This window comes from Protomyctophum parallelum (genome assembly GCF_964188405.1).
Source record: "Protomyctophum parallelum genome assembly, chromosome: 8".
NCBI lineage: Eukaryota > Metazoa > Chordata > Actinopteri > Myctophiformes > Myctophidae > Protomyctophum > Protomyctophum parallelum.
Genome location: NC_139703.1, coordinates 14845741 through 14868419, shown reverse-complemented (window position 1 = coordinate 14868419; position 22679 = coordinate 14845741). Strand labels below are relative to the sequence as shown.

Genomic DNA, 22679 nt, shown 5'->3' with positions numbered 1-22679 from the left:
ATCTAGTGACAGCTGCTACCGCTCAGGCTTGTGCTTTCCAAAAAATTACATGACCTGATTTCGTGAATGACTGGCTCTGGTTCAAGATGTGAATATTTTACTAATCGTTATTTTCTAGATTGGCCTGTGAAGTTCATAGTTCAGTAGACGAGCCTTGGTGAAAACATGCCTCGTTGTGTTCATTCAGGTATAACTCAAGAATATAAGGTCTAATCATGCACCTTCCTGGTGATGTGGCTTTTTGAATGGTCTAATCAACCAAAGGATAGCCTATCATATACAATTCCATTCACCCCTCACAGAAAATATACCGACACCCAATCAATATGTACATTGACACGTATTAATGACAACTGCTGACCATCTGCATCACAGGTTCATAGCAGCACGGACAGAAAACGGGAAGCCAAACACGGAGCAGCCCTGGTCAGCCAAAACACACAGACTGAATGAGGGCTTAAAGCGTTATTTATACGGCGTCGTTATGATTGTGTCACTTGCAGAACATACCTGACTTCCAGTTGGAAATCAGTTAAGTTTTGCAAGCGACATGGTCGGACGACAAAGTATAAATTAGCCATAACGAACAGCCGGACAAAGCCAAGCAAACCCATGCTTAAAGCGACATGATGGTGGACACTTACAGTCTACACATTTAACCCTTTGGCAACAAGTCCCCAAATGGGGAGTAAGGGGTCTAAAACATGCCAAAAAAAAAAAAGAAAGAATATTCTAGTTCATTATTCAATATTCAAATTCATACACGAGTTGCTAGGTAGGTACAAATACTTTTCATAACCATTTTTTTTACATTTTAGTTCACAATTTTGTTGATTTCTTGTGAATTACAATGATGGTAATGAACTGTTTTTTTTTCTCGTTTGTTTGTTTTTTCAGGTTGAATCGCTTCCAGGTTCAGAATGAATCATTGCATAGAACATTTGAATTGACAATTGCTTTCAACCACTCCTTTGTGTGAGAGTGTGTCTGTCTGTCTGTCTGTCTGTCTGTCTGTGTCTGTCTGTCTGTCTGTCTGTCTGTCTGCGCGTGCGTGCGTGCGTGCACCGGTGACTTCCGACTGGGACACCGACCTGTCCCCTAGGTCGGACCGGCTTTCACCCCTACTGTGTGTGTGTGTGTGTGTGTGCATGCGCGTGTGTGTGTGCGTGTGTGTGTGTGTGTGTGTGTGTGTGTGTGTGTGTGTGTGTACCTGTGTGGACATGGTACTGTGGTTGTAAACCCTCTGACAAATTATATCTACGACTATTTTATCAAACAAATGTTTTTGATATTTCCGAGAACCAATTCAAACATTGATGCCATTGTGCTATATACCATTTTCTGCATGCTATTGCTTAAAAAAACTAAAAAAAAATAACAAGCAAATTATTAGATTGCAGGAAATCAAAGATCAAAACAGATAGAAAATGAAATTATAAATAGTTTTACCAAAGAGAAAAACATGGAACAACAACAAAAAAGTCACTGGAAAATGAATTCATAAATACACAAATTAGTCATTTACATAATTAGTTCTCTCAATTTTTTATGTACATACAATAGTATACAGTTGTGCAAAAACAAATGAAAGATATGGATGTTTTAAAACATATGAGGTATATAAGTAAAAATATGTACTGAATAAGGCTCTTCTTTTTAGTGAACATGAGGCAAAAATGAAAAGAAACTAAGAGATGAGAATAAAAATGAAAGTAACCATGTCCCATGTGGGACTGACTATTACGATGGCTTTGCGATGGCTAATAAAGAGCCGTGGCCACTCTTTCATTTGGTCCTCTCCTTTGTGTGAATCTCACACTTGTGGGCACACTGGTAGTCATTCCCTTCCACAAAACGTACCGTTTATAATGTCTGGTGGCCTGTTGCTGTGGTGAAAACGACATGTTATGCAGTTATGGGCTTCTTCGTATCTGTTTTGTTTTTTGTTTTTTATATATCTTTGTGCGTGCATTTTCATGTTCACATTTACACATAGCATTCTGTAAACATGGAAACAAAAAGAACCAAATAAATGAAAACACATTCAAAGAAAGGGTCAAATTCCCTATACTGGAATGTAGAGATCTTAGAAACCAAGCATTCGAGGGATATAGTTGGGTCAGTTTGTCATTGCCGTGATACTTCTGGTTATCGCAGACTACAGTAGGTCTTGGTACGAGGAAAACCTATGAAAATCTCTTTCTTGCAATTTCGTGTTGTTCATGGTGATAAGGCTCCGAATGCATAAATGTAGAATCAAATCTCCTTGCCAGATGTGAAATCCCCAGACATGAGTGGCTTTTCAATAGAATCCCAGCAGAGCATGTGTTGAAACTTCCTTCTCAGATTACTCCCATATTTTTCTTTGCCAAGAGACTTTACTGTTGTTGGTGCGAGGGGCACACAGACTGCTTTCTTTCCAGGAGAAGCTGCCTGACTAATTGGTTCCTTCAATGAGCAACTGAAGCTGGTTTTAGCCTGTGGTCTCAGATCCCCACAGGGTTCTCAATAATGTGGTTGGGCAGCAGCATGTCCTCCACTCTTCAAGTCTTCATCCTTTTCATTTTCTCATCCAAATCCTCATTAATGACCTTTTTTGGTTCGTCTGAAAGAGAAAACAGACAGCAAATGTTAGTACTGTAGCTGCCACAACTCTAGCCCTGGTCCAGTGCATCAGCGAGTCTCTCGCTGACGCACTGGACCAGGGCTACCACAACTCATACTTTCAGTAAGACCTTTCTTTGCTTTCCAGGAGCATAGACAGAATCTAGGGTAGTTTGGATTTCAGTACCTCATTCTAACTCAAGAGGGCAGAAGAGAGAGAGAGAGAGCAGAACTGCAGGAATAGATATAAGCAAAGTATTTAATAGAGGTACTTTGTCACTACAAATAGCCAGAGGGGAGGGGAGCATCTTTAATTTCCCTTTATTTCATGCATTATTTTCTTGTACATCTAATTTATGTACATTTGGATTGAACAAGATGATTGACACTTTTTCAATAACTCCCAAAGATTTGCAACGTGGTCTTAATGCTTAAGGCTTAGTTTCTTAATGCTTAAAAAACGGTATACAGTACATTTGCCTGTAAATCCGACCACATTCTGTGCCTCCTAATTCCACCCATCTTGTTATGGGTATGCACCACCACATACTGTATCAGTCTCTGACACAAACCCAACCCTCCAACGTCCCTGGCCCTGCTATATGTCACAGCTGTGCCAGCTAGGCTACGCCTCTCTGACTTCACAGGATGCTCCGGCCAATCCCAGCCCTTCTGGGATTGACCGTAATCCCTGGGCTGAGCAGGCTTGCCTCCTGCTCAAAGAGGCATTGAGCAGGGTTTTATCTCCAGATTCCACCACTACCAATACACACCAATACTTATAGTAGCCACAGACACACACAAGGCATGAATGGCATGGCCACCAGCCACAGACAGGACTACTGTACTTCACCAGCCTGTAGAAGTGGCTGTGTGTTTATACCAGATCTATATAAACTAGGCATACAGTGCATTGTGTCATATTAGATTTGCTCCACTGAGTACCATGTAATGAGTGAACTTGAGCTGTGTGTGTGTGTGTGTGTGTGTGTGTGTGTGTGTGTGTGTGTGTGTGTGTGTGTGTGTGTGTGTGTGTGTGTGTTTGTGTGCGTGCGTGCAACGCACATGCCTGCACAATTGACATTAAAGTAAGTGTCAGTCTAATTATAGTCCACTGTGTCAGAGGGTAAACCCTACTAGTAGTGACCTATTGTACGCTGCTGTAGGTTTTGCTCCCTCACCTACAGCAGTTCGAACAAGCAGACTGGGTTTTTAATTACCTGACACAGCAAAAATAAATTAAATCACACCGATCACACAAATACACACACACACACACACACACACACACACACACACACACACACACACACACACACACACACACACACACACACACACACACACACACACACACACACACACACAGTCACAGTCACACACACTAATGAGAACTTACTTTCAGTATAACATGAGGCAGCTGCAGCTGGAAATATCCAATATCATGAGTTTTAAGACTCTGGGTTTGATGTGGCGTCCATCCATGCACTTTTAATGTTCTCAGGTCCTCTTACTCATATCTTGAATCACCATGTTGATGAAGAATTAGCTCATTCTTAAATCTTGTTCTTCATGTGGTCATGTCTGGGGAGTTCAGTTCTGGCGAGGCATCGTTTGATTCCAGTTCTGTTTGGCGAGAGAAATAATTTACCCACATGAACCCTAACATCCCTATTCTCGGGCGAACATTCTATGAAAATACACTACAAGTACATAGTACTAGACTAGTAGTAGAAAATACATCTACAAGCTCACAATATACAGTATCACAATGCTCTAAACGCAGTGTTGTGAGCATGTAGATCAGCTATTTTTGGCAAAGAGATTAGTGTAGTCTGTAGGGGGACAACAGGAAAGGCCCTAGTACTCCTGGGGACACCAATCATGCAATACACCAAGTATTGTATCAGGCTATCAGCTGAATATTAGCATAGGTAACACAGATGCGTGTCTGCTTAAACTCAAGAACTCATTAAGAGCACATTCTATTTTTACAAGAATCAGATATCACACCATTCAATTATTTCTAATATGACTTACCTTTCACTGCCTTGGAATAAAAACACAATTTTCTCATGGACACAAGATCCAAAACTGTCAATGAATATGTCCATTTCTCATGGGGCTAGTTAGTGGAGTTAATGAGATACTCACTGATGCAGTGAGGAGATGCAGTTCCTCCATTTCCTCTGTGATGGTGAAATGTAATAAATGCTGGTAACAGTTTCATAGGTTTTTCCAGTACAAAGTCATCAATCCACCTAATTTCCACTACCCATTTCCTGAAAGACAAAGACCATTTCTTCAAATTGAATACATCCATTATATGTCTTTATTTCTTGGAGTTTACATAAAACATTGATTCATGTAAACATTTATGTAAACTTTAAAAAGTGTGTTGGCTAACATGGAATCAGTTGCTGTGTTTACCTACCAGCCTTTCTTTAGTTTACCAGAATGAAGTGAACTTCTTTCCAAGGCTTCCCAATGCTATTGGAATGAAAAGGGGGAAATTACTGTACCTGACTGTATTGTACAGCAGCTTAAATTCCACAATAGAAATTCATAACACAGATAAAGTGTGTCCATAACAACCAAGGCCAGAACAATGGGTATACTGTAGGTCGAAAAATATGTCAGATATACACTAAAACCAAACAGTTTGACACAAGTAATTCATCCATTCCGGACGTCCCAAATTGCATTAATCGTGTATGCGCAGTCTTACCATCTCCCAGCTTCCCCGCCTGCTCTGCTGCGCCTCCTCCGAGGATATTGCTGAGAAGGACTCCTCCTCCTTCAGCAGGTGCCTGTCCTGCTGTAGCAGCACTGCCTATTCCTGCAGGCTTACTGCCGATCCCAACAGGGGCTGCCTTGGAACCTGAAGATGATAAACAACACAGAGTTCTAAGTCCAACTGACTGGATGTATGTTTGATGGTCACCCCATGTTTGGGATTGTTTGGTTGTTTGTTGTGTGGTTTGGATTTGGATCTATGACAGAAGGGAGTCTCACCGATGCCTGCTAGTGGGGGTGTAGCTGTTTTTGCAGGCTGAGCCGCGGCTGTGGTTGCCATTGTGGGTTTCGCTCCTGTGACAGCTGCTGCAGGTGGAGTATCCACTTTTGCCTGTTGTTCATCAAAAAGACATAACATAAAAGCAATAAATTACCAAGAATGTACAGTACAATAATTGAGTACAGTAGCATATCACCCTACAGATTAAGTTATGTGCTTTTGTAAGCAAACAAAACCAAAGCAGTTTCTAATGTGGTGAACTGACCGGTGCAGTTGGTGGTGGTGTAGGACCTGCTGCTGGCTGGCGTCCTTGTGGTGGAGTCTGTTCACGCTTAGGCTGCTGCTGCGCCGGCCCTGCTCCTACCCCAGCAGCGGCTGGTGTGGGCTGTGGTCCTCCCGCAGTGGTCTGAGGCGACTGGCTTTGCTGCGGCGGTTGCTGCTGTTGTGCACGATGTTGTTGTGTTGGCTGAGCTCCATCATGTGGCTGAGAACCTGGCTGTCTCCCAGACTGGGTCTGGCCACCTGGCCGCTGCTGTCCAGCTTGGCTCTGAGACGACGGCTGCTGCTGCTGCTGCTGCTGTTGTTGCTGTGGCTGTGGCTGCTGCTGTGACTGCTGCTGCTGCGGCGGCTGCTGCGGTGGCTGCTGCGGCTGTTGCGGCTGCTGCTGCGGCTGCTGCTGCGGCTGCTGCTGCTGCTGCTGCTGCGGCTGCTTAGGCCCTGCAGAAGGATCCTGTCTCCTGGAGGATGTGCGTTCTCCCGGTGGTCTCTGGCCCCTCCCTCCAGTACCCTGGTGGTGGGGGGATGGGGTGTCACGAGAGAATTCCCCAGAATCTCTATGGCTACCCTGGGAGGTCCGGGAGTCTGGACCCCCCCTCCTCTGTGCAGAGGAGGAGCCTCTGCCATCCGAGCGGGCGGAGGGGTCTTTGGGGTGTGTCCTTGAGGAGCGAGAGGGCCTGGGTTCTTCTGAGGAGTGACGAGAAGAGCTGTGCCTCCCCGCGCTGCTACCATGATGCCGGTGTTCTCGCGATGACGTAGAAGAGGGTTGTCGCTGTTGGTTGTACTCGTCCTGGACCCAGTCTTCCTCTGGCGGCTCGTCATAGTCATGGTATGTGTGCTTCGTGTTACCACGCCTACCTGTTGCGGACTGACCCGTGCTTCCGTGGTGTCTGGAAGACCGTGGCTCCCGTGGCTTCTCAAACCAATCAGTCTCCTCTTGGCCCAAATGATAGGCTTTTTTAAACCAAAAACAGAAGATTATCAGTCAATGCATGTTTCATTTTAATGTGCGGATGGGACTGGCATGCATACTGAAGCTATGCATTAAGTTGAAAAAACTTGCTCCATGTCCAAAAGCCATGCAGTTTTTGTAGAACAAATACGAAAAAAAGAAAAAAGAAAAACAATTGCAAGCTCAAAGAATTTCGTAAAATCACAAGACAGCACTTCAAAATGCATGCAAAGTAAAAAAAGAAAAAGAAAGAAAAATAAGAAAAAATAAGAAAAAAATACACATCCATGTATTAGCATACATGTATCTTGCTGTTGATAATACTCAAGACTCAAGCATGCAGTCACTTTTCAAGCAGATCAGCAGAGTGAATGGGTAATCGGCGGGGCGATAGTCCTCAGCACCAGTTACCTTCACTGTCAGAAACGGCACAGTGCATGTCATCTACGAGGTAGGGGTCGTCCGGCTTGTAGACGTGACTCCTGGGCACGTCCTTCATGTGATCCTGTACATCTGGCAGGGAATGACTGGAGCCATACTGGTTCCTCACATCGTGGGGGTCAGAGCCTCGTCCCATGCCCACGGGCTTCCCCACAGGGCTGAGTGGACTCTCCTCCTCAGAGTTCTGGCTGCGCATGGGAGGCCTTCCATTGCGGCCGCTCCTCTGGGAGCGCTCCATGGCGTCCCTCTCATAGGATTTGCTCCTGTAGCCCGGAGCTTCCCGGGACGAGATCTTATCCATGCCATAGCCAGTAGACCTGGACCTTCCAGAGCCATACATGCGATCTTCTCCCTCATAATAGTTCTGCTGGTCATACGATGTCTTCTTTTGCCCATATGTACTGTCGTCTTGGTGCTTCTTGGATCTGGACACAACTGTACAGCTGCCCCCTGTCGATGTGGTCATCGTGTAAGAGGCCAGGTCGGATTCTACATCCCGTGCTTCCTCAATAGGGGAGAATTTAGAAATCTTCTGCTCCATCGTCTGTTTCCTGTGCTTACTACGTTTTGTGGAGACGACCGCCGGGCCCAGATTCTTCGAAGATAGTTTCTGGGTGCCAGAGCCACTACGCGTTGAAGGTTTATTATAATCCTCATAGTAATAGGAAGATCCTCCACTAACTGTGGTGCTGGTCCGGCTATCCTGGTATCCTGTAGGTCGGCCGTAAGCGTCCACAGATTCATCATAACGTGCCGGGCCGTTCTCACCATAATGTCCTCCAACAGGATGACCTAGAGCGTCAGGGGCTTGGTTCTCCTTTGTCAATTCACTGATGTCGTCAATCATAACATAATTCCTGGGGATGTTCTGCTCCAGGTTGGACGTGTAGAGGCCGTCGGCAGTGTAGGCAGAGGTGGGGCTGTCGGCAGAGTGACTTAAGCCAGGCTCTGGTGGCCGATATTGCCCATATGCATTGCTATAGACCGAACCATAGCCGGCATCTGGCGCCGACGTAGCCACCGAAACCGCTGGGTTACTACTGATGACCTCATAGTTGGTGGGCAGCTTTTGCTCAAGGTCAGCTAGAGAGGTCTGCCTCGGCCTTTGGTGGACTGTGAGGATGTCTGCCTGGGGCTGGAAGGGGAGGCCAGGTTGGTAGGAGCTGTGACTGGGGTAAGGCAGGCTCTGTCCAGGCATAGGGGGGCCAGTTGGTGGGAAGCCCTGGTGAGCAAGCTGTTGCATGCCAAGGTCTGTCTGATAGGAGGACTGACCATAGACATGGGAGGAGTAAGCTCCCTGGGCTTGGTAGCCAGGGCCTGGTGGAGGATGGGGCTGGAAGGTTCCAGGTTGGGGCGCAGAGGAGTACTGGGGAGGTTGGAATCCTATTTGTTGGTAAGCAGTGGCTGGCGGTTGCGTGGGCTGTGGTTGGCTTTGCGGGTATGGATAAGACATGTAAGAAGACGTTGAGGGGTACTGGGAGGTTGTGTTGAGGTCATTGGTAAACTGGCTGAGCGGTGCAGTGCTGGGCCTGGTCAGAAGGCCATTAGCATCATAGGTCCCTGTCGCAGCCACCATTCTGAGGTTATTGAGCTCGCTGTCAGACATGTAGTCCCGGGGGTCACCCATACACCGCAGGTACGCCAGGTCTCTCCTCTCCCTGTCCTTGACCATGGTCTCCTTCCGTTGGGTGATGCCCAGCTCTAGGTAGCGCAGCTTGGCGTCAATCTCCTTCTCTTCCTCCTCCAGCTCGGCCTGCTGCTTCCGGAGCTTGGATGACTCCTGCTCCACCGCCTTCAGCTCGCTCAGCAGGCCCGCCTTGGTGGCCCCTTGGGAAGGCCTGGGAAGGACCCTCTGGCTCTGGGACATCCCCGGAGAGATGTACATTTGGGCAGGAGTGACAATGGGGAGAGGTGGCTCCTCCGGAGGTGGGCTGGGGAGAGTCCTCTTTACCTTTCTCATCAGAGAGTTCTGCTGCTGCAACTGTTAGGAGTCAAAGAAACATCATCAGCAAACACCGATGCTTTCATGGAGATCTGACTCACTACTACAGTATGTATACACTACAAGTGGGCACTTGCCTTTTTGCACTGAGCCCAGACTTAGGCTAGGGGGCATTCAGATTAATATTTGTCAGATTAGCACGTGCTGATTAACTTTTTTATTATTCAGAGAGACATTTCAGAACTTCACTTAGTACACACGGCATGAATTAATTTTCTGGATATCTAAAAAAGCTACACTTTTGATTCTGACAAACAGGCTTTTGTGAACACCCCGATTCAGTATTTAGATATTTGATATTTCATTTCATCAGACATGTCCCCTTCCTATACAAACCCGTATTAATCAAAAACACCCATTCTTGGTTCTGGTGACATGAGTCAAAGTATAGAATAGACTAGTGGTCAAATATTACTCCACTACAAGTGATATTCTTTTCTTTTTTATTAATTTAAAATTCTGAGTTGTTTCTTTTAGTAGTAATATTTGTTTTTGTATAAAGAACATTGTAACCAGTGATGTAAGAAGTACTCACATGTTTTACTTAAGTAAAAGTATCAATACTGAAATAAAAGTAAATGTCTACTTCAGTAAAAGCACAAAAGTATTTGTATCAAAAGCAGAAATGCAGAATGTCCCATTTCATGTATAAATAATAAACTTTTGAAAATAGCAGATCTACAAGCTCCCGATGCATTACATTGCGCTGCTAGTTTTTAAATGTATCTAGGGTTGAAGTGGTTAATGTATATTTGTAATAATATTCAAACTCTACAAAGAAACTTGTAACTAAGGTTTTCAAATAATTGGGGTAGAGTAGAAGTACTCTGAGATGTAGTGGAGTAGAAGTGTAAAAGTACTGAAAACTGGAAATACCCCAAAACTGTACTTTAGTACAATACTTGAGTAAATTTATTTTACTTTATAGCACTGCTTGTAACTCTCTGAAACTACCTAATGAACAACACAGTTGACTTTGTACAGCCACTATGCTACACAAGCAAACATTCTCAAACATTTTTCATGGGAAGGACCCCCAAATTGATGTATTTTAGCATTAGGTCTCTAGCAGTGACAGGTGAGAATTATCAGACTGGTCACATTTGAATTAATTTAATTAGTTAAATGCTTCCATAAAATTGGTGATTGTAAATGAATAATGTTGCAATGTGTTGAAAACTTAAGGGTTATGTTCTTAAGTTATTGAAACCTACTTACATTTATTAAAATCATTTGTTAAACCGGACCCAGTATTAACGCTACTTTTTACATTTCTATAATTGTCATCAATGGCATACAATTAGCGAAGCAAGAGTAATTCAAGCATACAAATCTTTATACATATACGTATTTATGCTGGAATCTCTACTTACAAATTGCTCGCATTCTGTAGACCCAAAAAATCTTGTGCAAATTTAGTAAGCATCCAAGAGTGAGCAATTATTTCCAACATTAACGGTGGCACAAAAGCCAAAGAATATCTGAGTTCCCTGTATAGTTTCTGTACGTGTGCTCTCCTCTAACTGGTTTTGCTGAGTGCAAAGGAGTATGAATTAAATTTGAACAGCTGCTAACAAGCAGGAGGACAGCAGGGCACTACCAGGAAGCGTACACGTTGTGTGTCCCCCTGGCATCTCTTAAGGGTTTGCCAGATATAGAATAGAGCAAGACATATAAAGGGAGAGAGAGAATGAGATGGAGAGAAGGGCAGAGGGAGAGAGAGATGGGCAGACAAACAAAAAGAGGCGATAGAGAGTGAAGAATGAGGAAGTGATAAGAAAATATTGCAATGTACTAATAGTTCTGTAACATAATTGTTAATACCTTTCATTGGTTAAATATTATGAAACTCACAGACGGCCATAACGTAATGTTCAATAATTTCAATAGGCCTAATACTAATAAACGCAATACTAAAACTATTTTTTTTTAAAATATGGACATGCAAGGATTGTGCCAGTCAGCAATGATATATAACATATTGTACAAAACTAAAAAAGCTTTCCTGGTATGGACAGCTGCTCTCCTGAGAACATTCTGTCATTTCTTCTGATGCCAAACAGTGTGATTCATCCACTGTGACCTATTCCCCACTCTGCCTTTCTAATGCTCCACTCAAATAGCCTACAATGTGCGGGGGTGTGTAGAGGGGGGTGACATATTTTGTCACCAATCAATCATCAGCTCATTATTAAATCTAAATTAATTCCACATTCGTGACATATGTCAGATAATGACAATAATTAATCTGTGAACTGAATCTGTATCTTTACACAATTAAGTATCAGAATGAGGTAATACTACAGATTTAGGTAAACTACAGATTTTTGTATGTGAGATATGAATGGCAAAAACTTTACTTCAATACTTGGGTTAGTTAGTTATCTAAAAAAAGGTTAAGAACTGTTTACTTGAATATTCTCAATATGTATTTTTCTTTTTTCCATTTCTTTTTTTTATACCCCTTTTCTCATTATGCCAATTGATTCCTTCCTACACACATGTATGTGTTGTCTTTGTCAGTGCTGTTGTATCTTACTGTATCCTGTATCCCACCTGTCAGGCTGCCAGTGAGGAGCCCCCACTGGGAGGACATAGTAGAGCCTTCACCTTACTTCTCCCGCCCAACACTCCCCACTGACAGGTGCTTCCCCGCCCATAGAGGTACATGTAGTGACAAATATCACCCTCCCCGCACCGGCTAACCTCCCCTGAACATGGGCCAGACTCCACGGTGGTGGTCATCTACTCTTTTCTTTGTGGGTTTGGCACTGTTACTACTAGTAGTAATACACTTGAGGTCATTGGGGAAGGTGTACTGATCTACAGTATCTATATGGCACTCTGCCATCTGCCTCCTTTTCCTCTGAATATGATTAAATATGTAATTGATATATGGTGATCACAATCCTGAGAACACACTATTAACAATTTGCACATTCAAATATACAATGTAAAAGAATGTTGTTTAAAGGAAAGACTGATTGGTGATTTCATACCTGACTGTTGGAGAGAACCTGCTGATGGTAAGGGGAGAACCTGTTCTTGGCTGGGTCTTCCGATGTGGGGCTGAGAGGCTTGGGATCCGACATAGAGCGCTGCACACTCTTAATGGGCCTCGGGAGAGTCTGGTGGCGCTGGGGGGAATCAGCGGTGTAAGCCTTCTGCTGGGGTGTGACATGTGCCTTGTTGAGCTTCTCCTGGGAGGCAAATGTTGTCTCCAGCATGCGATGAGGAGACAGCGGAGAAACAGGGGAGTACAGCACTTGGGGGGATTTGGGAGGATGGCGAGATAGAGATTCATTCTGTTGCTGATAGCCAATTTCCAGGGGGTCTGGTTTCCGTCTTTCGAACTTAGCCACTCCCTGGAGTCGTGGGGATACTGGATCAGTTGGGCTAGTACCCACCATATGTAGACTGGTGGAGTATGGACTAATCGTTGTAGGCACACTAAGTTGAGGAGCAACCACGCCCTGGGACTGGGCCTCAGGTTCCGTCTGGCAGGCCAAGCTCTCTCCTTTTTGGGTCCGCTCAGGGGCAGCTATGTAATGTAAGAGGTCAACCTTTGAAGTCTCTGCCATTGTTATGTGGATCGCAGGTGAGACCCTACCTAGCTGATCTTGTTCTGTCTGGCATGAGGAGTCATTTGTGGTCTGAATAGCAATACTTGACGAAGATACTTTGGAGGAGCCATCTGATTTATTGTCAGCACTGGAGTCGGGGTGTTTGGTTATGCGTGACCTCCTGCGCCTCACTGGCTGCTGGTCCCACTCTCCCTGGTCCTCTTCATCAGTCTGCACACTGCAGTCTGCGATCCGCCTGGTTCTCCTGCGCCTACTAACATACCTGTCTTCTCCATCTTCCTCATCGGTTTGCACGCAGCTGTCAGTAATCTTCCTCACAGAGTCTTCCTCTTCGCCATCCCTCAGTCGAGGCATGGAATTTTGTTTTTTCATGAGCCTGGACTCTGCCTGGTCATCGCTGTGCCTCAAAGACATTTCTGAGGCAGAGCTATGAATAGGCCTGGAAGCCATCACTGCTTGCACAACCTGTCCGTCCTGCCAGAACTGGACGCTTTGTCCATCTTGCTGAATGACACGACCGCTCTGGTCACAGATAATGAAACCTTGAGGAGGAACTCCTCCAACAACCACAGCTCCTTGTATGGCATTCTGCGCCGACGTTGCCGCAGCAGTTGCCGCAGCAGTTGCCGCAGCAGCTGCCGCGGCGGATACTGCGGCTGCCTCTGCCGCCGCAGCAACGGCCGCTGCTTCCACCACTGCCGTCTTCTGCCTTTTCTGCTCTTCCAGCTGTTGCTGCAGCTGCTGCTGCAGACACTGAATCTGGTCGAGCTGCATCCTCTGCTGGGCCAGCTGCTCCCTCTGCATTATGAGCTGGGTCTCCCGCTCTGCTTGCTGCTGGTGCAAGACTTGCTGTTTGATGGACTGCAGTTCATGGATCTCATGCTGCACCAGCATTTGTTCTTTCTCTCTGTGGCGCTGGAGCTCCATGCGGTCTCTGTCAAGTTCATCCTGTAGGCGAAGCTGACGCAACTTCTCCAGTTCCACCCGCTCTCGCTCAAGCTGCAGCATATGTTCTTGTTGCTGACTCAGACGCGCCTCGTCTTTTTCTTTCTCCACATCGAGGGGTTTGGTGGCAGGAGTTGCTATAGTAGTGACTTGGGCTGTGGACTGCGGCTGGACCTGTGGCTGTGTTAATGTCTCAGGTTGAGATTGAGTAATTGGTTTAAGTTGTGATTGGGACTGAGTCAAAGCTAAAGCTTCAGTTTGAGTGGGTAATTCTTGTGTTTGTAATTGTGATTGCATCTGGCCCTGTAGCTGCTGTGAAATCTGTGGCTGAACTTGAGCTTGAGGGAGTGATGCTACATGATGTACTCCCAGAGACTGGGACATCTGTGGATCTGCAGGCTGATTTGATGTTTGTACAGCAGCTGCAGGTACGTTCTGTGCTGCCAAGTTAGAAGTAAATTGGCTAAGTGGTAATGTTGCAGCTGAATGTGCAGCTACAGTATTTAAAGGCTTCCCAAGGTAGACTGCAATCTCCTGCTGACTAGAACTCGTAGCAGACACACTTCCTGGGGCAGGGGCAAAAGTAGGATAATGGTTTGAAGGAGGGTAAGCGTATGGTCCCTGTGTGGATAGAGGCATCCTTGGAGTCACTTGAGGCAATCTGGTTAGGCTAGCGAGTGGTACAGCGGTTACCCCTGTGGGATAAGGTCTGTAGATGCCTCTTGGCATGGGACGCAGGACAGAGGAAGGCTGGGTGGTAATTGGCAAGGTAGAGGCTATAGGAGTGTTAATGGTGGAGTACATCATGCCATCTGCCCCTCTCATAGCAGCAGGATACAAGCCTCGTATGCTTGCCTGTCTAGCATTAATTAGGTTTGTAAGGGTTTGGCCATGAACAGAGGGACGGCCATCAGGACCATAAAGTAAATTGGCTCTAATCAAATTAAGCCTCTCCATAGGGCTTCCTCTGCCGGCTCCATACATCAATTCAGGGTTGCCATAGCGGCTCCCATACTGGTCCATTGAGTTAAGGGCTGCACACATCCGACTGATCTCCTTGGCAGTAGTTGCACTGTACTGTGCCAGGTTGGCATCGGGTGCTCCTGTCAGGGCCATACGTGGGCCATAGCTGTAATCTGAATTTATATTTGACATTGAACCGTAGCGACGCAAGGGTAACGCAGGTGCCAAAACATCTCCTTGGTGGCGCAAGTCTGTGTATGATCCATACTGTGCACCCATCCCCAGGTATCCACCCTCGTAAGTCTGATTCATGTTGCTCAGATCTACTGCGATTCCCGCTGGGTCATTCCGCTGATGGTGCTGAAGGCCAGCATCAGTCATGGAGGGCAGGTTGGTGTCAGACATGGAGGGCTGCATTCTTCCTGATGGTGGAACGGGTGCCTGATATGACCTGCATTCCTCGCTTACTCCCTGCGTGGCTGGCGGTGCCGCCTGCTGCTGCTGGCCAGCGCTGTAGTGCGGGGCAGGTGGAGGGCGGGTACCTTGAGGTGGCTCAGCAGTGGGGGTTTTATCGGGCGCCGCCATCGAACAGCTGCCAGCAAAGGGCAATTTGTAAACCACATCACAACAAGCCACTTGGTTTTCTGGCTTCATCTGCCCAGTAAGATCCAGTACCTGAGGAGGGGGAGGGGGCTCCTCTCGCTTCACCAACTGTGTCACTGTGGCCCCCGCGGACGCGTTAGTGTCATCCAGCTGCACCATCATGACGTGAGGCTTTCCTGTGGACAAGTTCATTACCGTGGGCTTGTTTTTCAAGTCTAAGGCGGCCCCTCCTCCATAGATCTCAGTAGTCCCAGAGGCTGGTTGTGTTTGTAGGGGAGACACTCTAGGGATGGCACTAACAATTACTACAGGCTGGCTGCTACTTGTCTGACTTACTACAAGGTCTTTTTTCAACAGCAGTGGCTGGACCTGATTGGCTAAGTTGTATCGTGCGAACGACGACTGCTGTTGGTGCTGCTGGAGCTGCTGTTCAAGTAGCTGCTGTTGCTGTAAGAGCTTCTGCTGCTGTAACTGCAGCTGCTGCTGCTGGATGCCAAGGTCCTCCAGACACGCGTCGATTTTGGGGATAGACGGGTCTGTAATTGGTGGTTTAACTTGAGTTAGACACATGACTGAATTCATTCCTTGCCCCAGGTCCACACGGTTCTGCGACTGTGGATCACCATACACCATCGGCTGCTTGGGTTGGGAGTGGGACATAAACATAGACGATGCAACTGTGACACTTACTGTCGTCGGGGTTGATACAGCGACATGTGGTTGCTCTTGTGCATTGAGGTTCATTGGCAGAAGTGGCTGTACTGCTGTGCCTGTGTGCCTAGTAGATGGTTGCTCTGATCCTAGAGAGTATCTCCTTGTGTCACTGGCCAGTGATGTTAAGTCCATCCCGTGGTCTGTCATTATAATTGGGGTAGGCCTCACTTGGTAGGCTCTCAGATCCATCACATTACCACTTGATTGCATTTGGCTCTGCCCTACAACATTAGAGGTGCCTGGAATATTTGATATTTTACATAGAGAGATATTTTCCGTAGGCAGAGATACACGGCTGTAGGTGGTTGTAGTGGTCATTGTGCTCATGCCGACATTCACCTTTTCAATATGTTGTGACATCTGGGAAGGATGTTTAGGGGATTGCTGTGATGGGTGCATTAGAGGGGAGGTGGGGGAGCCCATTGATGCAGGCTGGGAATGATACAAGGGCTTACTGATGGCCTGTGTTGGTGACGACAAAGGGGAAGTGGACGAGTTCACTGTGAGGGGTTTGGCAGGACTAGTTGTTTCAGAGCCCAGGGTTATCACCATCACTGGCGAATCTTGAGAGGACTGTTGGCGCGCAAGGCGAGGTGACATTGCTCTTTGGGGTGCATGAGCTGCTCCGTGAGGTGCTGCAGGAGATTGGCCACCGGGTGAAGGAGGCAGTTGCCTGCCTGTGGGACGTGGCGTTGGCGAACTGCCTGTGGGACGCGGTGTTGGCGAACTGCCTGTGGGACGCGGTGTTGGCGAATGAGCGGGGCTGTGTGTAGGAGACGGGACAGGGGACACTGGGGGGCTAGGACTTCCGAAATAGGAGAAGACTTTGGAGGTGAGGGAGGACGCTCCAGTGGACGCTGCAGCCTGTGCTTGTCCCTGAGGACTCGTCCTGCTGCTGGGAGATGCTGTGCCTCCTGCCTGGTTACTATGGGCTTTGGTTGTGGTGCCCGACATTGCGGCAACGGCTCCGATTTTGGCAGTCTGCGACATCATCCTATTTTGGGTCTCCTTAGACAAATGCTGTGCTGCATGCATCCCCGGTGCTCTTGGGTCACTCCCAGGTGAAAAGGAAACAGGTGCGTTCATCTGGGTGGGGCTGGAGCCAGGGGTTAAAGCAGCTCCACTTTCGAGGTGCTGTTTACTCACCGACTGAGGCCCTCCTCTCTGCTGATTGGATGCTGGTTGGCCTTGCGTCTGCATTAGCTCCGCCTTCCTCATCATCTCCTCGTAGACCTCTTCAGCACTTTTTAACGTTTTGTCTGAGGGTGAGGTTGCCATGGTCTTGTCGGTAGGAGAGTAGAGAGACGTAAAAGTCGGGAGGTTTCCACCGATCATCTCGAAGCCCTCTGCCTCCGAATCCATTGAGGGGGAGTACTCTGAGCAGGAGGATCTGTGGAGCTCCTCCATCTCCGCTGCCTGGCGTAGCTCCTCTGTGGGCGAGGCATCCTCGATTGGGGAGAGGTTGCTGGGTGGGGTCTTGGATCGCTCCCTGCGTCTCTGTGCTCGCAGCTCCTCCTTGTCCCGCTTTGTCTTCCGGGCCGTGCTGCGGATCCTCTGCTGTTCCAGATCTCTCATCTGCTCTTGCTCCCTGAGCAGCTCTTCCTCCTCCCTCAGCTCGTCTTCCTCTGAGGAATCCTCAATGGTAGGCAGGAGAGGGCCGTGGGAGCGGTGCCGAGCCTTCCTCTGCTGTTTGGCTTCCTCCAGCCGTGCCCTGCGGCTGGGGCTGCTGTCACTGTCGTCCTCCATGGATGACACAGATGTCGGTGACGTTCCAGAGGTGTAGCTGGGGGTGGTGGCGGGGAGGGTAGAAGAATAGTCCCCCCTGGACCGCTCCTCTGGAGAACCAGTCAGGCTCTCCATCTCCAGTTCGGGCTCTCGTAGGTCATGTTCGGCATTGAGCTCCATGTCTCGGTTGTAGCTGTTGGTGTTGTTCAGCTCGATCGTCTTGAACCGCCGGAGGCCTCCTTGAGAGGCCAACATGCCTTCGTCACCTTCACTGGCCTTATAACCGCTGTCCACTCCTTTGGTGTCCTCCTCAAAGCTACTGGAGTGATGGGTGAGCCGACGTCTCTCCTTCCCCTGATCCCCGCTGGTTTTATGTACCTTTTTAACTTTCTGAGTTCCATATTCCTCCTGCTCCTCTTCATCAGCACTCATCTCCATAATTTGCCGTCTCATGAACTCCTCATCTGTCATGTCTTTATGCGACTTCTTCTGCCTAACTGGTAACGGTGACAGACCACTCTCGCTGCTGTCATCCACATAGTCATGACGCAGTTTACAGCTGAGTTCCTCCTCTGATTCTTCCCTTGCTGCCTCCTCATCAGAGTTGTACTCCCGGTCCTGTCCAACAGACAGCGAGTGTGGCCTTTGTTTCTGTTCTGACGCTGTCTTTGACTCCAGCAGGGGCCTCATGGAGCTTTCTAGTTTGTTGATCTCTGACGGGCTGGAGGCACCTCTTTCGCTGAGCTTGATTCCCTCCTCCCTGATCTGGCCTGTGATCTCCCCCTGGGAACTGGAGATCCCATCTGAGGAGTAGCCGGTGTCACTTAAGCTCTGTGTACTTGATTTGTTGGAATCCTGTTGAAAGAGAGGGGAAAGAAAGAGGTCAGATGTCAGACATCATTTATCCCTGAATTAATTAATGGCAAAATCTATTACAAGCCTGAGTGAACACTTTGTATACCACTATATTTCCATACTCATCAGCAGTGACACATTTATGAGCATTTGTTTCAAAGATTATATGGGTTGGGTGGGGAATAAAAGCACTGGAGCTTATGCAAAAGACATACAGTTGTTAATATAATTCTAACAAGACATTAGAGTGAATACAATGCATTTAGCAAACACTCTTACTGAAACACCAGAACTTAAGGTAAAATCAACCCAAATTCCATTGTGATATGGTAAGAAATGATCTCTGTTTTCAGCATATTCCACTGAGGTTGGGTTTTATTGGCTATTAGTTGTAAAGGACTGTTAATGTTCCATTTTGTCCCCACCTTCATATGCTAGAGAACATCTCAACTCTACATAATTATGCGAAATGAGTATCAGGAATTTCTTTCTGAATAATATCATAAACACAGCAGGACCAAAATAGCAGAAGCCAGGTTAAACATTTTCAGTTTGTTTCTTTTTGGCAATGGAAATTAATTTATTTTTTACAATTTGGGTTGAATTTATCATGTATTTGTCATGTAATGTAATGCACACATACAGTAGATGGCTGCATAAACTGACACACAAACAGTGGTGGAAAGTAACTATTACTAAGTACCGTACATGTACTGTAGTGTACTCAAGTATATACTGTACTTTACTGGAGTATTTCCAGATTTCAATACTTTTACGTCTACTCCACTACATCTCAGACAAATATTGGTATTGTACTTTGTTACTAGTTACTTTGTAGATTTTAATTATTACAAAACAATAAAACATACAATAACTACATATTTAAACTGTGGCTATTTGAAAATAACAGATCTACAAGCTCATAACGCATTGCGGTGTGGCACAGTGTGAGATTGTAGATCTGCTATTATAAGGATTTTAATAAATTTTGATTTTTATATATGATGCCTTGTGAAACCGGACATTCTGCATAATGAGCAGTTTTAGGTTTGGTACTTTAGGTAAATTCTGATGCCAATACTTTTATACTTTTAATTTACTCAAGTACAATTTGAATACCAGACTTTTACATTGCAGAATTGATACTTTTACTTAAGTAATAAATGTGAGTACTTTTTCCACCACTGCACACAAAGTGAAATAGACAGCTGATCCGAACATAGGAACATCTACAGACATGGTTACATGCTTTGTTATCGTCTTTGATGCATTCTCCATTGCATTCTTCCAACCGCTGAAGAATAATGAGAATTCATGGACATGCTCAAATAAAATGACCTTATCACAGATATCCACCAAAGGTTCATTATGACACAGATAAAAACAAATGGATAAAAAGGCAAAGTGGAGGAGAAATGAAGGCTGAGGGTGAGAGAGGTGACCATTGTGATGCATGGATATGATGTAGGGGTGCAACAGTACATTTAACTAATCCATTTAATTCATTATAAGCTTTATTTAGCCTAAATGGCACTTTTAATGGCACTTTTAACTGGCATCCATATTTTGGGCATATCATTAAAGTTGAAGATCTTCAAAAATAGTTTCCGCCAGGTCAGGTAGGTTATTGTGGGCCAGCAATGTTTGGAATTTAGTCATTAGAGAGGTGAGTGGAATCTGTAGAAGTTGAGGGATTCATGTTGATGACAACACAATATGTTGATTTGTGGGACTGTAGGATATAGTTTTACGTTTGAGTTACTGTTAATAATGTATTGTTATTAATGTGAAGTGGCTTGTTATAGTGTTTTTGGGTGGGCTTTGCAGCCAAAAAAAAAGAAGAAAAAGAAATCGCATCGATTCGTTGTAAAAATCAAATGAATAATCGCTAAGAAAATAATTAATAGTTACAGATAAATACAGAAGAACATCGTGCATGGCAGTGATGAGGATGATGATGGAGATGATGGTGAAGTATGTTTTATGATGTGAGAGGTAAAGTTAATACACGATTGTCAATATACTGTATGATAAGGAGTTTATAAATTGATTAATTGATCATGATTGATAATGGATAGTGGAGGTGACAGTGATGCTGCTGCTCACGGGATCAAGACAAAGACGATGATGATGACTTTGACAATGATCACTACATGATGATGATGGCGGTGATGATGATGATGATGATGATGATGACAACGACGATCACTACGGTGAGATGGTTATGGTAGGAGGGCGATTATACATTATAATGAAAAAATAAAATTGTGGTAAATAAAGAGTAACAGGTGAGGACGAAGAAGTTGCAGGTAGCTCACTTCATGGTGTGTTGACTTCTGCTCTTCGGTTATCTTCAAATCCTTTGAAGAGGTGAAAGCCTCTGGCACTGCAGCCTTCTTTGGTGAGGCCTTCACATCTTCCTTCACAGATTTAGGTGTGGCTTTAGTCTTCTCCTGGCCCTGCTGCTGTTTGCGGATCTGGTTGTTACCCGTGGGCTTGGGTTGGGTAGACCCCGCTTTCGCAGGGGCGGGGGAGGCCTTGGCACCGGGGGGTGTCTTACCAGGGGCAGCCGAAGACTTTGTGGCAGACGGATGAGGTGGTCCTTTGTTATGAGCGGACATCTGGCCAGATCCCTTTGTCTGATTAGGCCCTTTGGTCTGGCCAGGGCCCTTTGCTTGGGTAACAGACTGAGCGGTGCTCTTACTTTGAGCATTAGATTGGTTGGGGCCTTTGGTTTGAGTAGTGGACCCCTTACTCTGGAATGAGGGGTGGCTAGGACCCTTGTTTTGGGAAGAGGGTTGGGCAGAACCCTTGGTTTGAGGGTGAGGTTGACCAGGGGCTTTTGTTTGAGAAGTGGGTTGGACAGGGGCCTTGGTTTGATGGGAGGGTGTGTCCTGTTTGACAGAAGAGAGTGGGCCACTTACTTGGGCACCCGGTGGTTTCTGTTGCGGTTGAGGACCTGCAGGCCTGGGCCCCGGAAGCTGATTGGGCCCTTTCTGCTGAGGCGGCTGTTGATTGGCTGGAGCTGGCGGTCGCGGGGATCCCATTGGCTGTGGGACAGGAGCAGGAGCGTCTCCCAAGCTACCGGAAAGAGCCCTCTGGGTCTGGCAGTTCAAGCAAAGCCATTCTTTCTTCTGAAACATAAACAGTAACAATAATAGTCAGAAACATGGATCTTCATAATAAAACAGTAAAAGCTATCCAAAGAATTATATCAGAATAAAGGTTTTCTTAGGGTTATATTGAGAAACCTTTTCAGTGTTACTCTATTTCATAGATTTATTTTTGATCAAAGCGGATATCTAAAAGTTTGCTATCAAGTATAGACACCAGCTTAACAGCAATCAAAAAGAAAGGAAGGTTATGAATTGACCTTCAGAATATAACACCCACAGTATTGTCCTCTACAGTTAGTTCTATGTAAGCCGGATGATGACTGATGGGTATAAAGTACTGTACATATAAAGTAGGCCTTGTTATTGAATCAACTCAGAAAGTTGCTTCCTAAGTAATGTCAATGTCACTCGTCTGAACAACTGAATATAAAGCCTGTCCAAACAAGGCCTTTCATCTCTAAGAGGAGACTTAATAGTCTGACAGATTTAAGCACTTTGAAACAGAGCACACAGAGGAATAGTGCTCCATGAATACAAATTAACACATCTGTTATTAGACTGGAGATGAACAGCCCAGCAGCAATCAGACCACTGTGGAGCCCACACCACAGCACACCTCTCTCCAACAGGAGAGACACAGTCACACACACCCTGTCTCTCACTGGAGTTCCTTATGGATTATGACACTCTATCCGGAGCAGAACCCATCAAATATACAGAATATCATTCTGAAACAGATTCCATTCTGTGGTCAATGCGGCAGATCGATGAGGAAAATAAATGGGAAAGAAATGGTTCTATTACTGGTTATGAAAGCTGAAAAGGGAAATGATGGCACCATGTTTTTTAAAGCAGCACTCAGTTTTGTATGATAATCACATGT

At 45.9% G+C, this 22679-nt stretch overlaps 1 protein-coding gene across 1 annotated transcript in view; it reads right to left on the bottom strand.

Annotated features, from left to right (window-relative positions):
* Nucleotides 1-5053: 5053 nt before the first annotated feature.
* The window catches only part of bsnb (bassoon (presynaptic cytomatrix protein) b), a gene marked incomplete at both ends in the record, with an annotated part of 83136 nt that continues 65510 nt past the window's right edge, over nucleotides 5054-22679 (bottom strand). The window contains 7 exons of the mRNA XM_083771034.1: nucleotides 5054-5094; nucleotides 5333-5485; nucleotides 5620-5731; nucleotides 5886-6850; nucleotides 7260-9270; nucleotides 12291-18680; nucleotides 20999-21814. Of these exons, the coding sequence (XP_083627160.1) occupies nucleotides 5054-5094; nucleotides 5333-5485; nucleotides 5620-5731; nucleotides 5886-6850; nucleotides 7260-9270; nucleotides 12291-18680; nucleotides 20999-21814 (10488 nt within the window). The remainder of the gene's footprint in view (nucleotides 5095-5332; nucleotides 5486-5619; nucleotides 5732-5885; nucleotides 6851-7259; nucleotides 9271-12290; nucleotides 18681-20998; nucleotides 21815-22679) is intronic.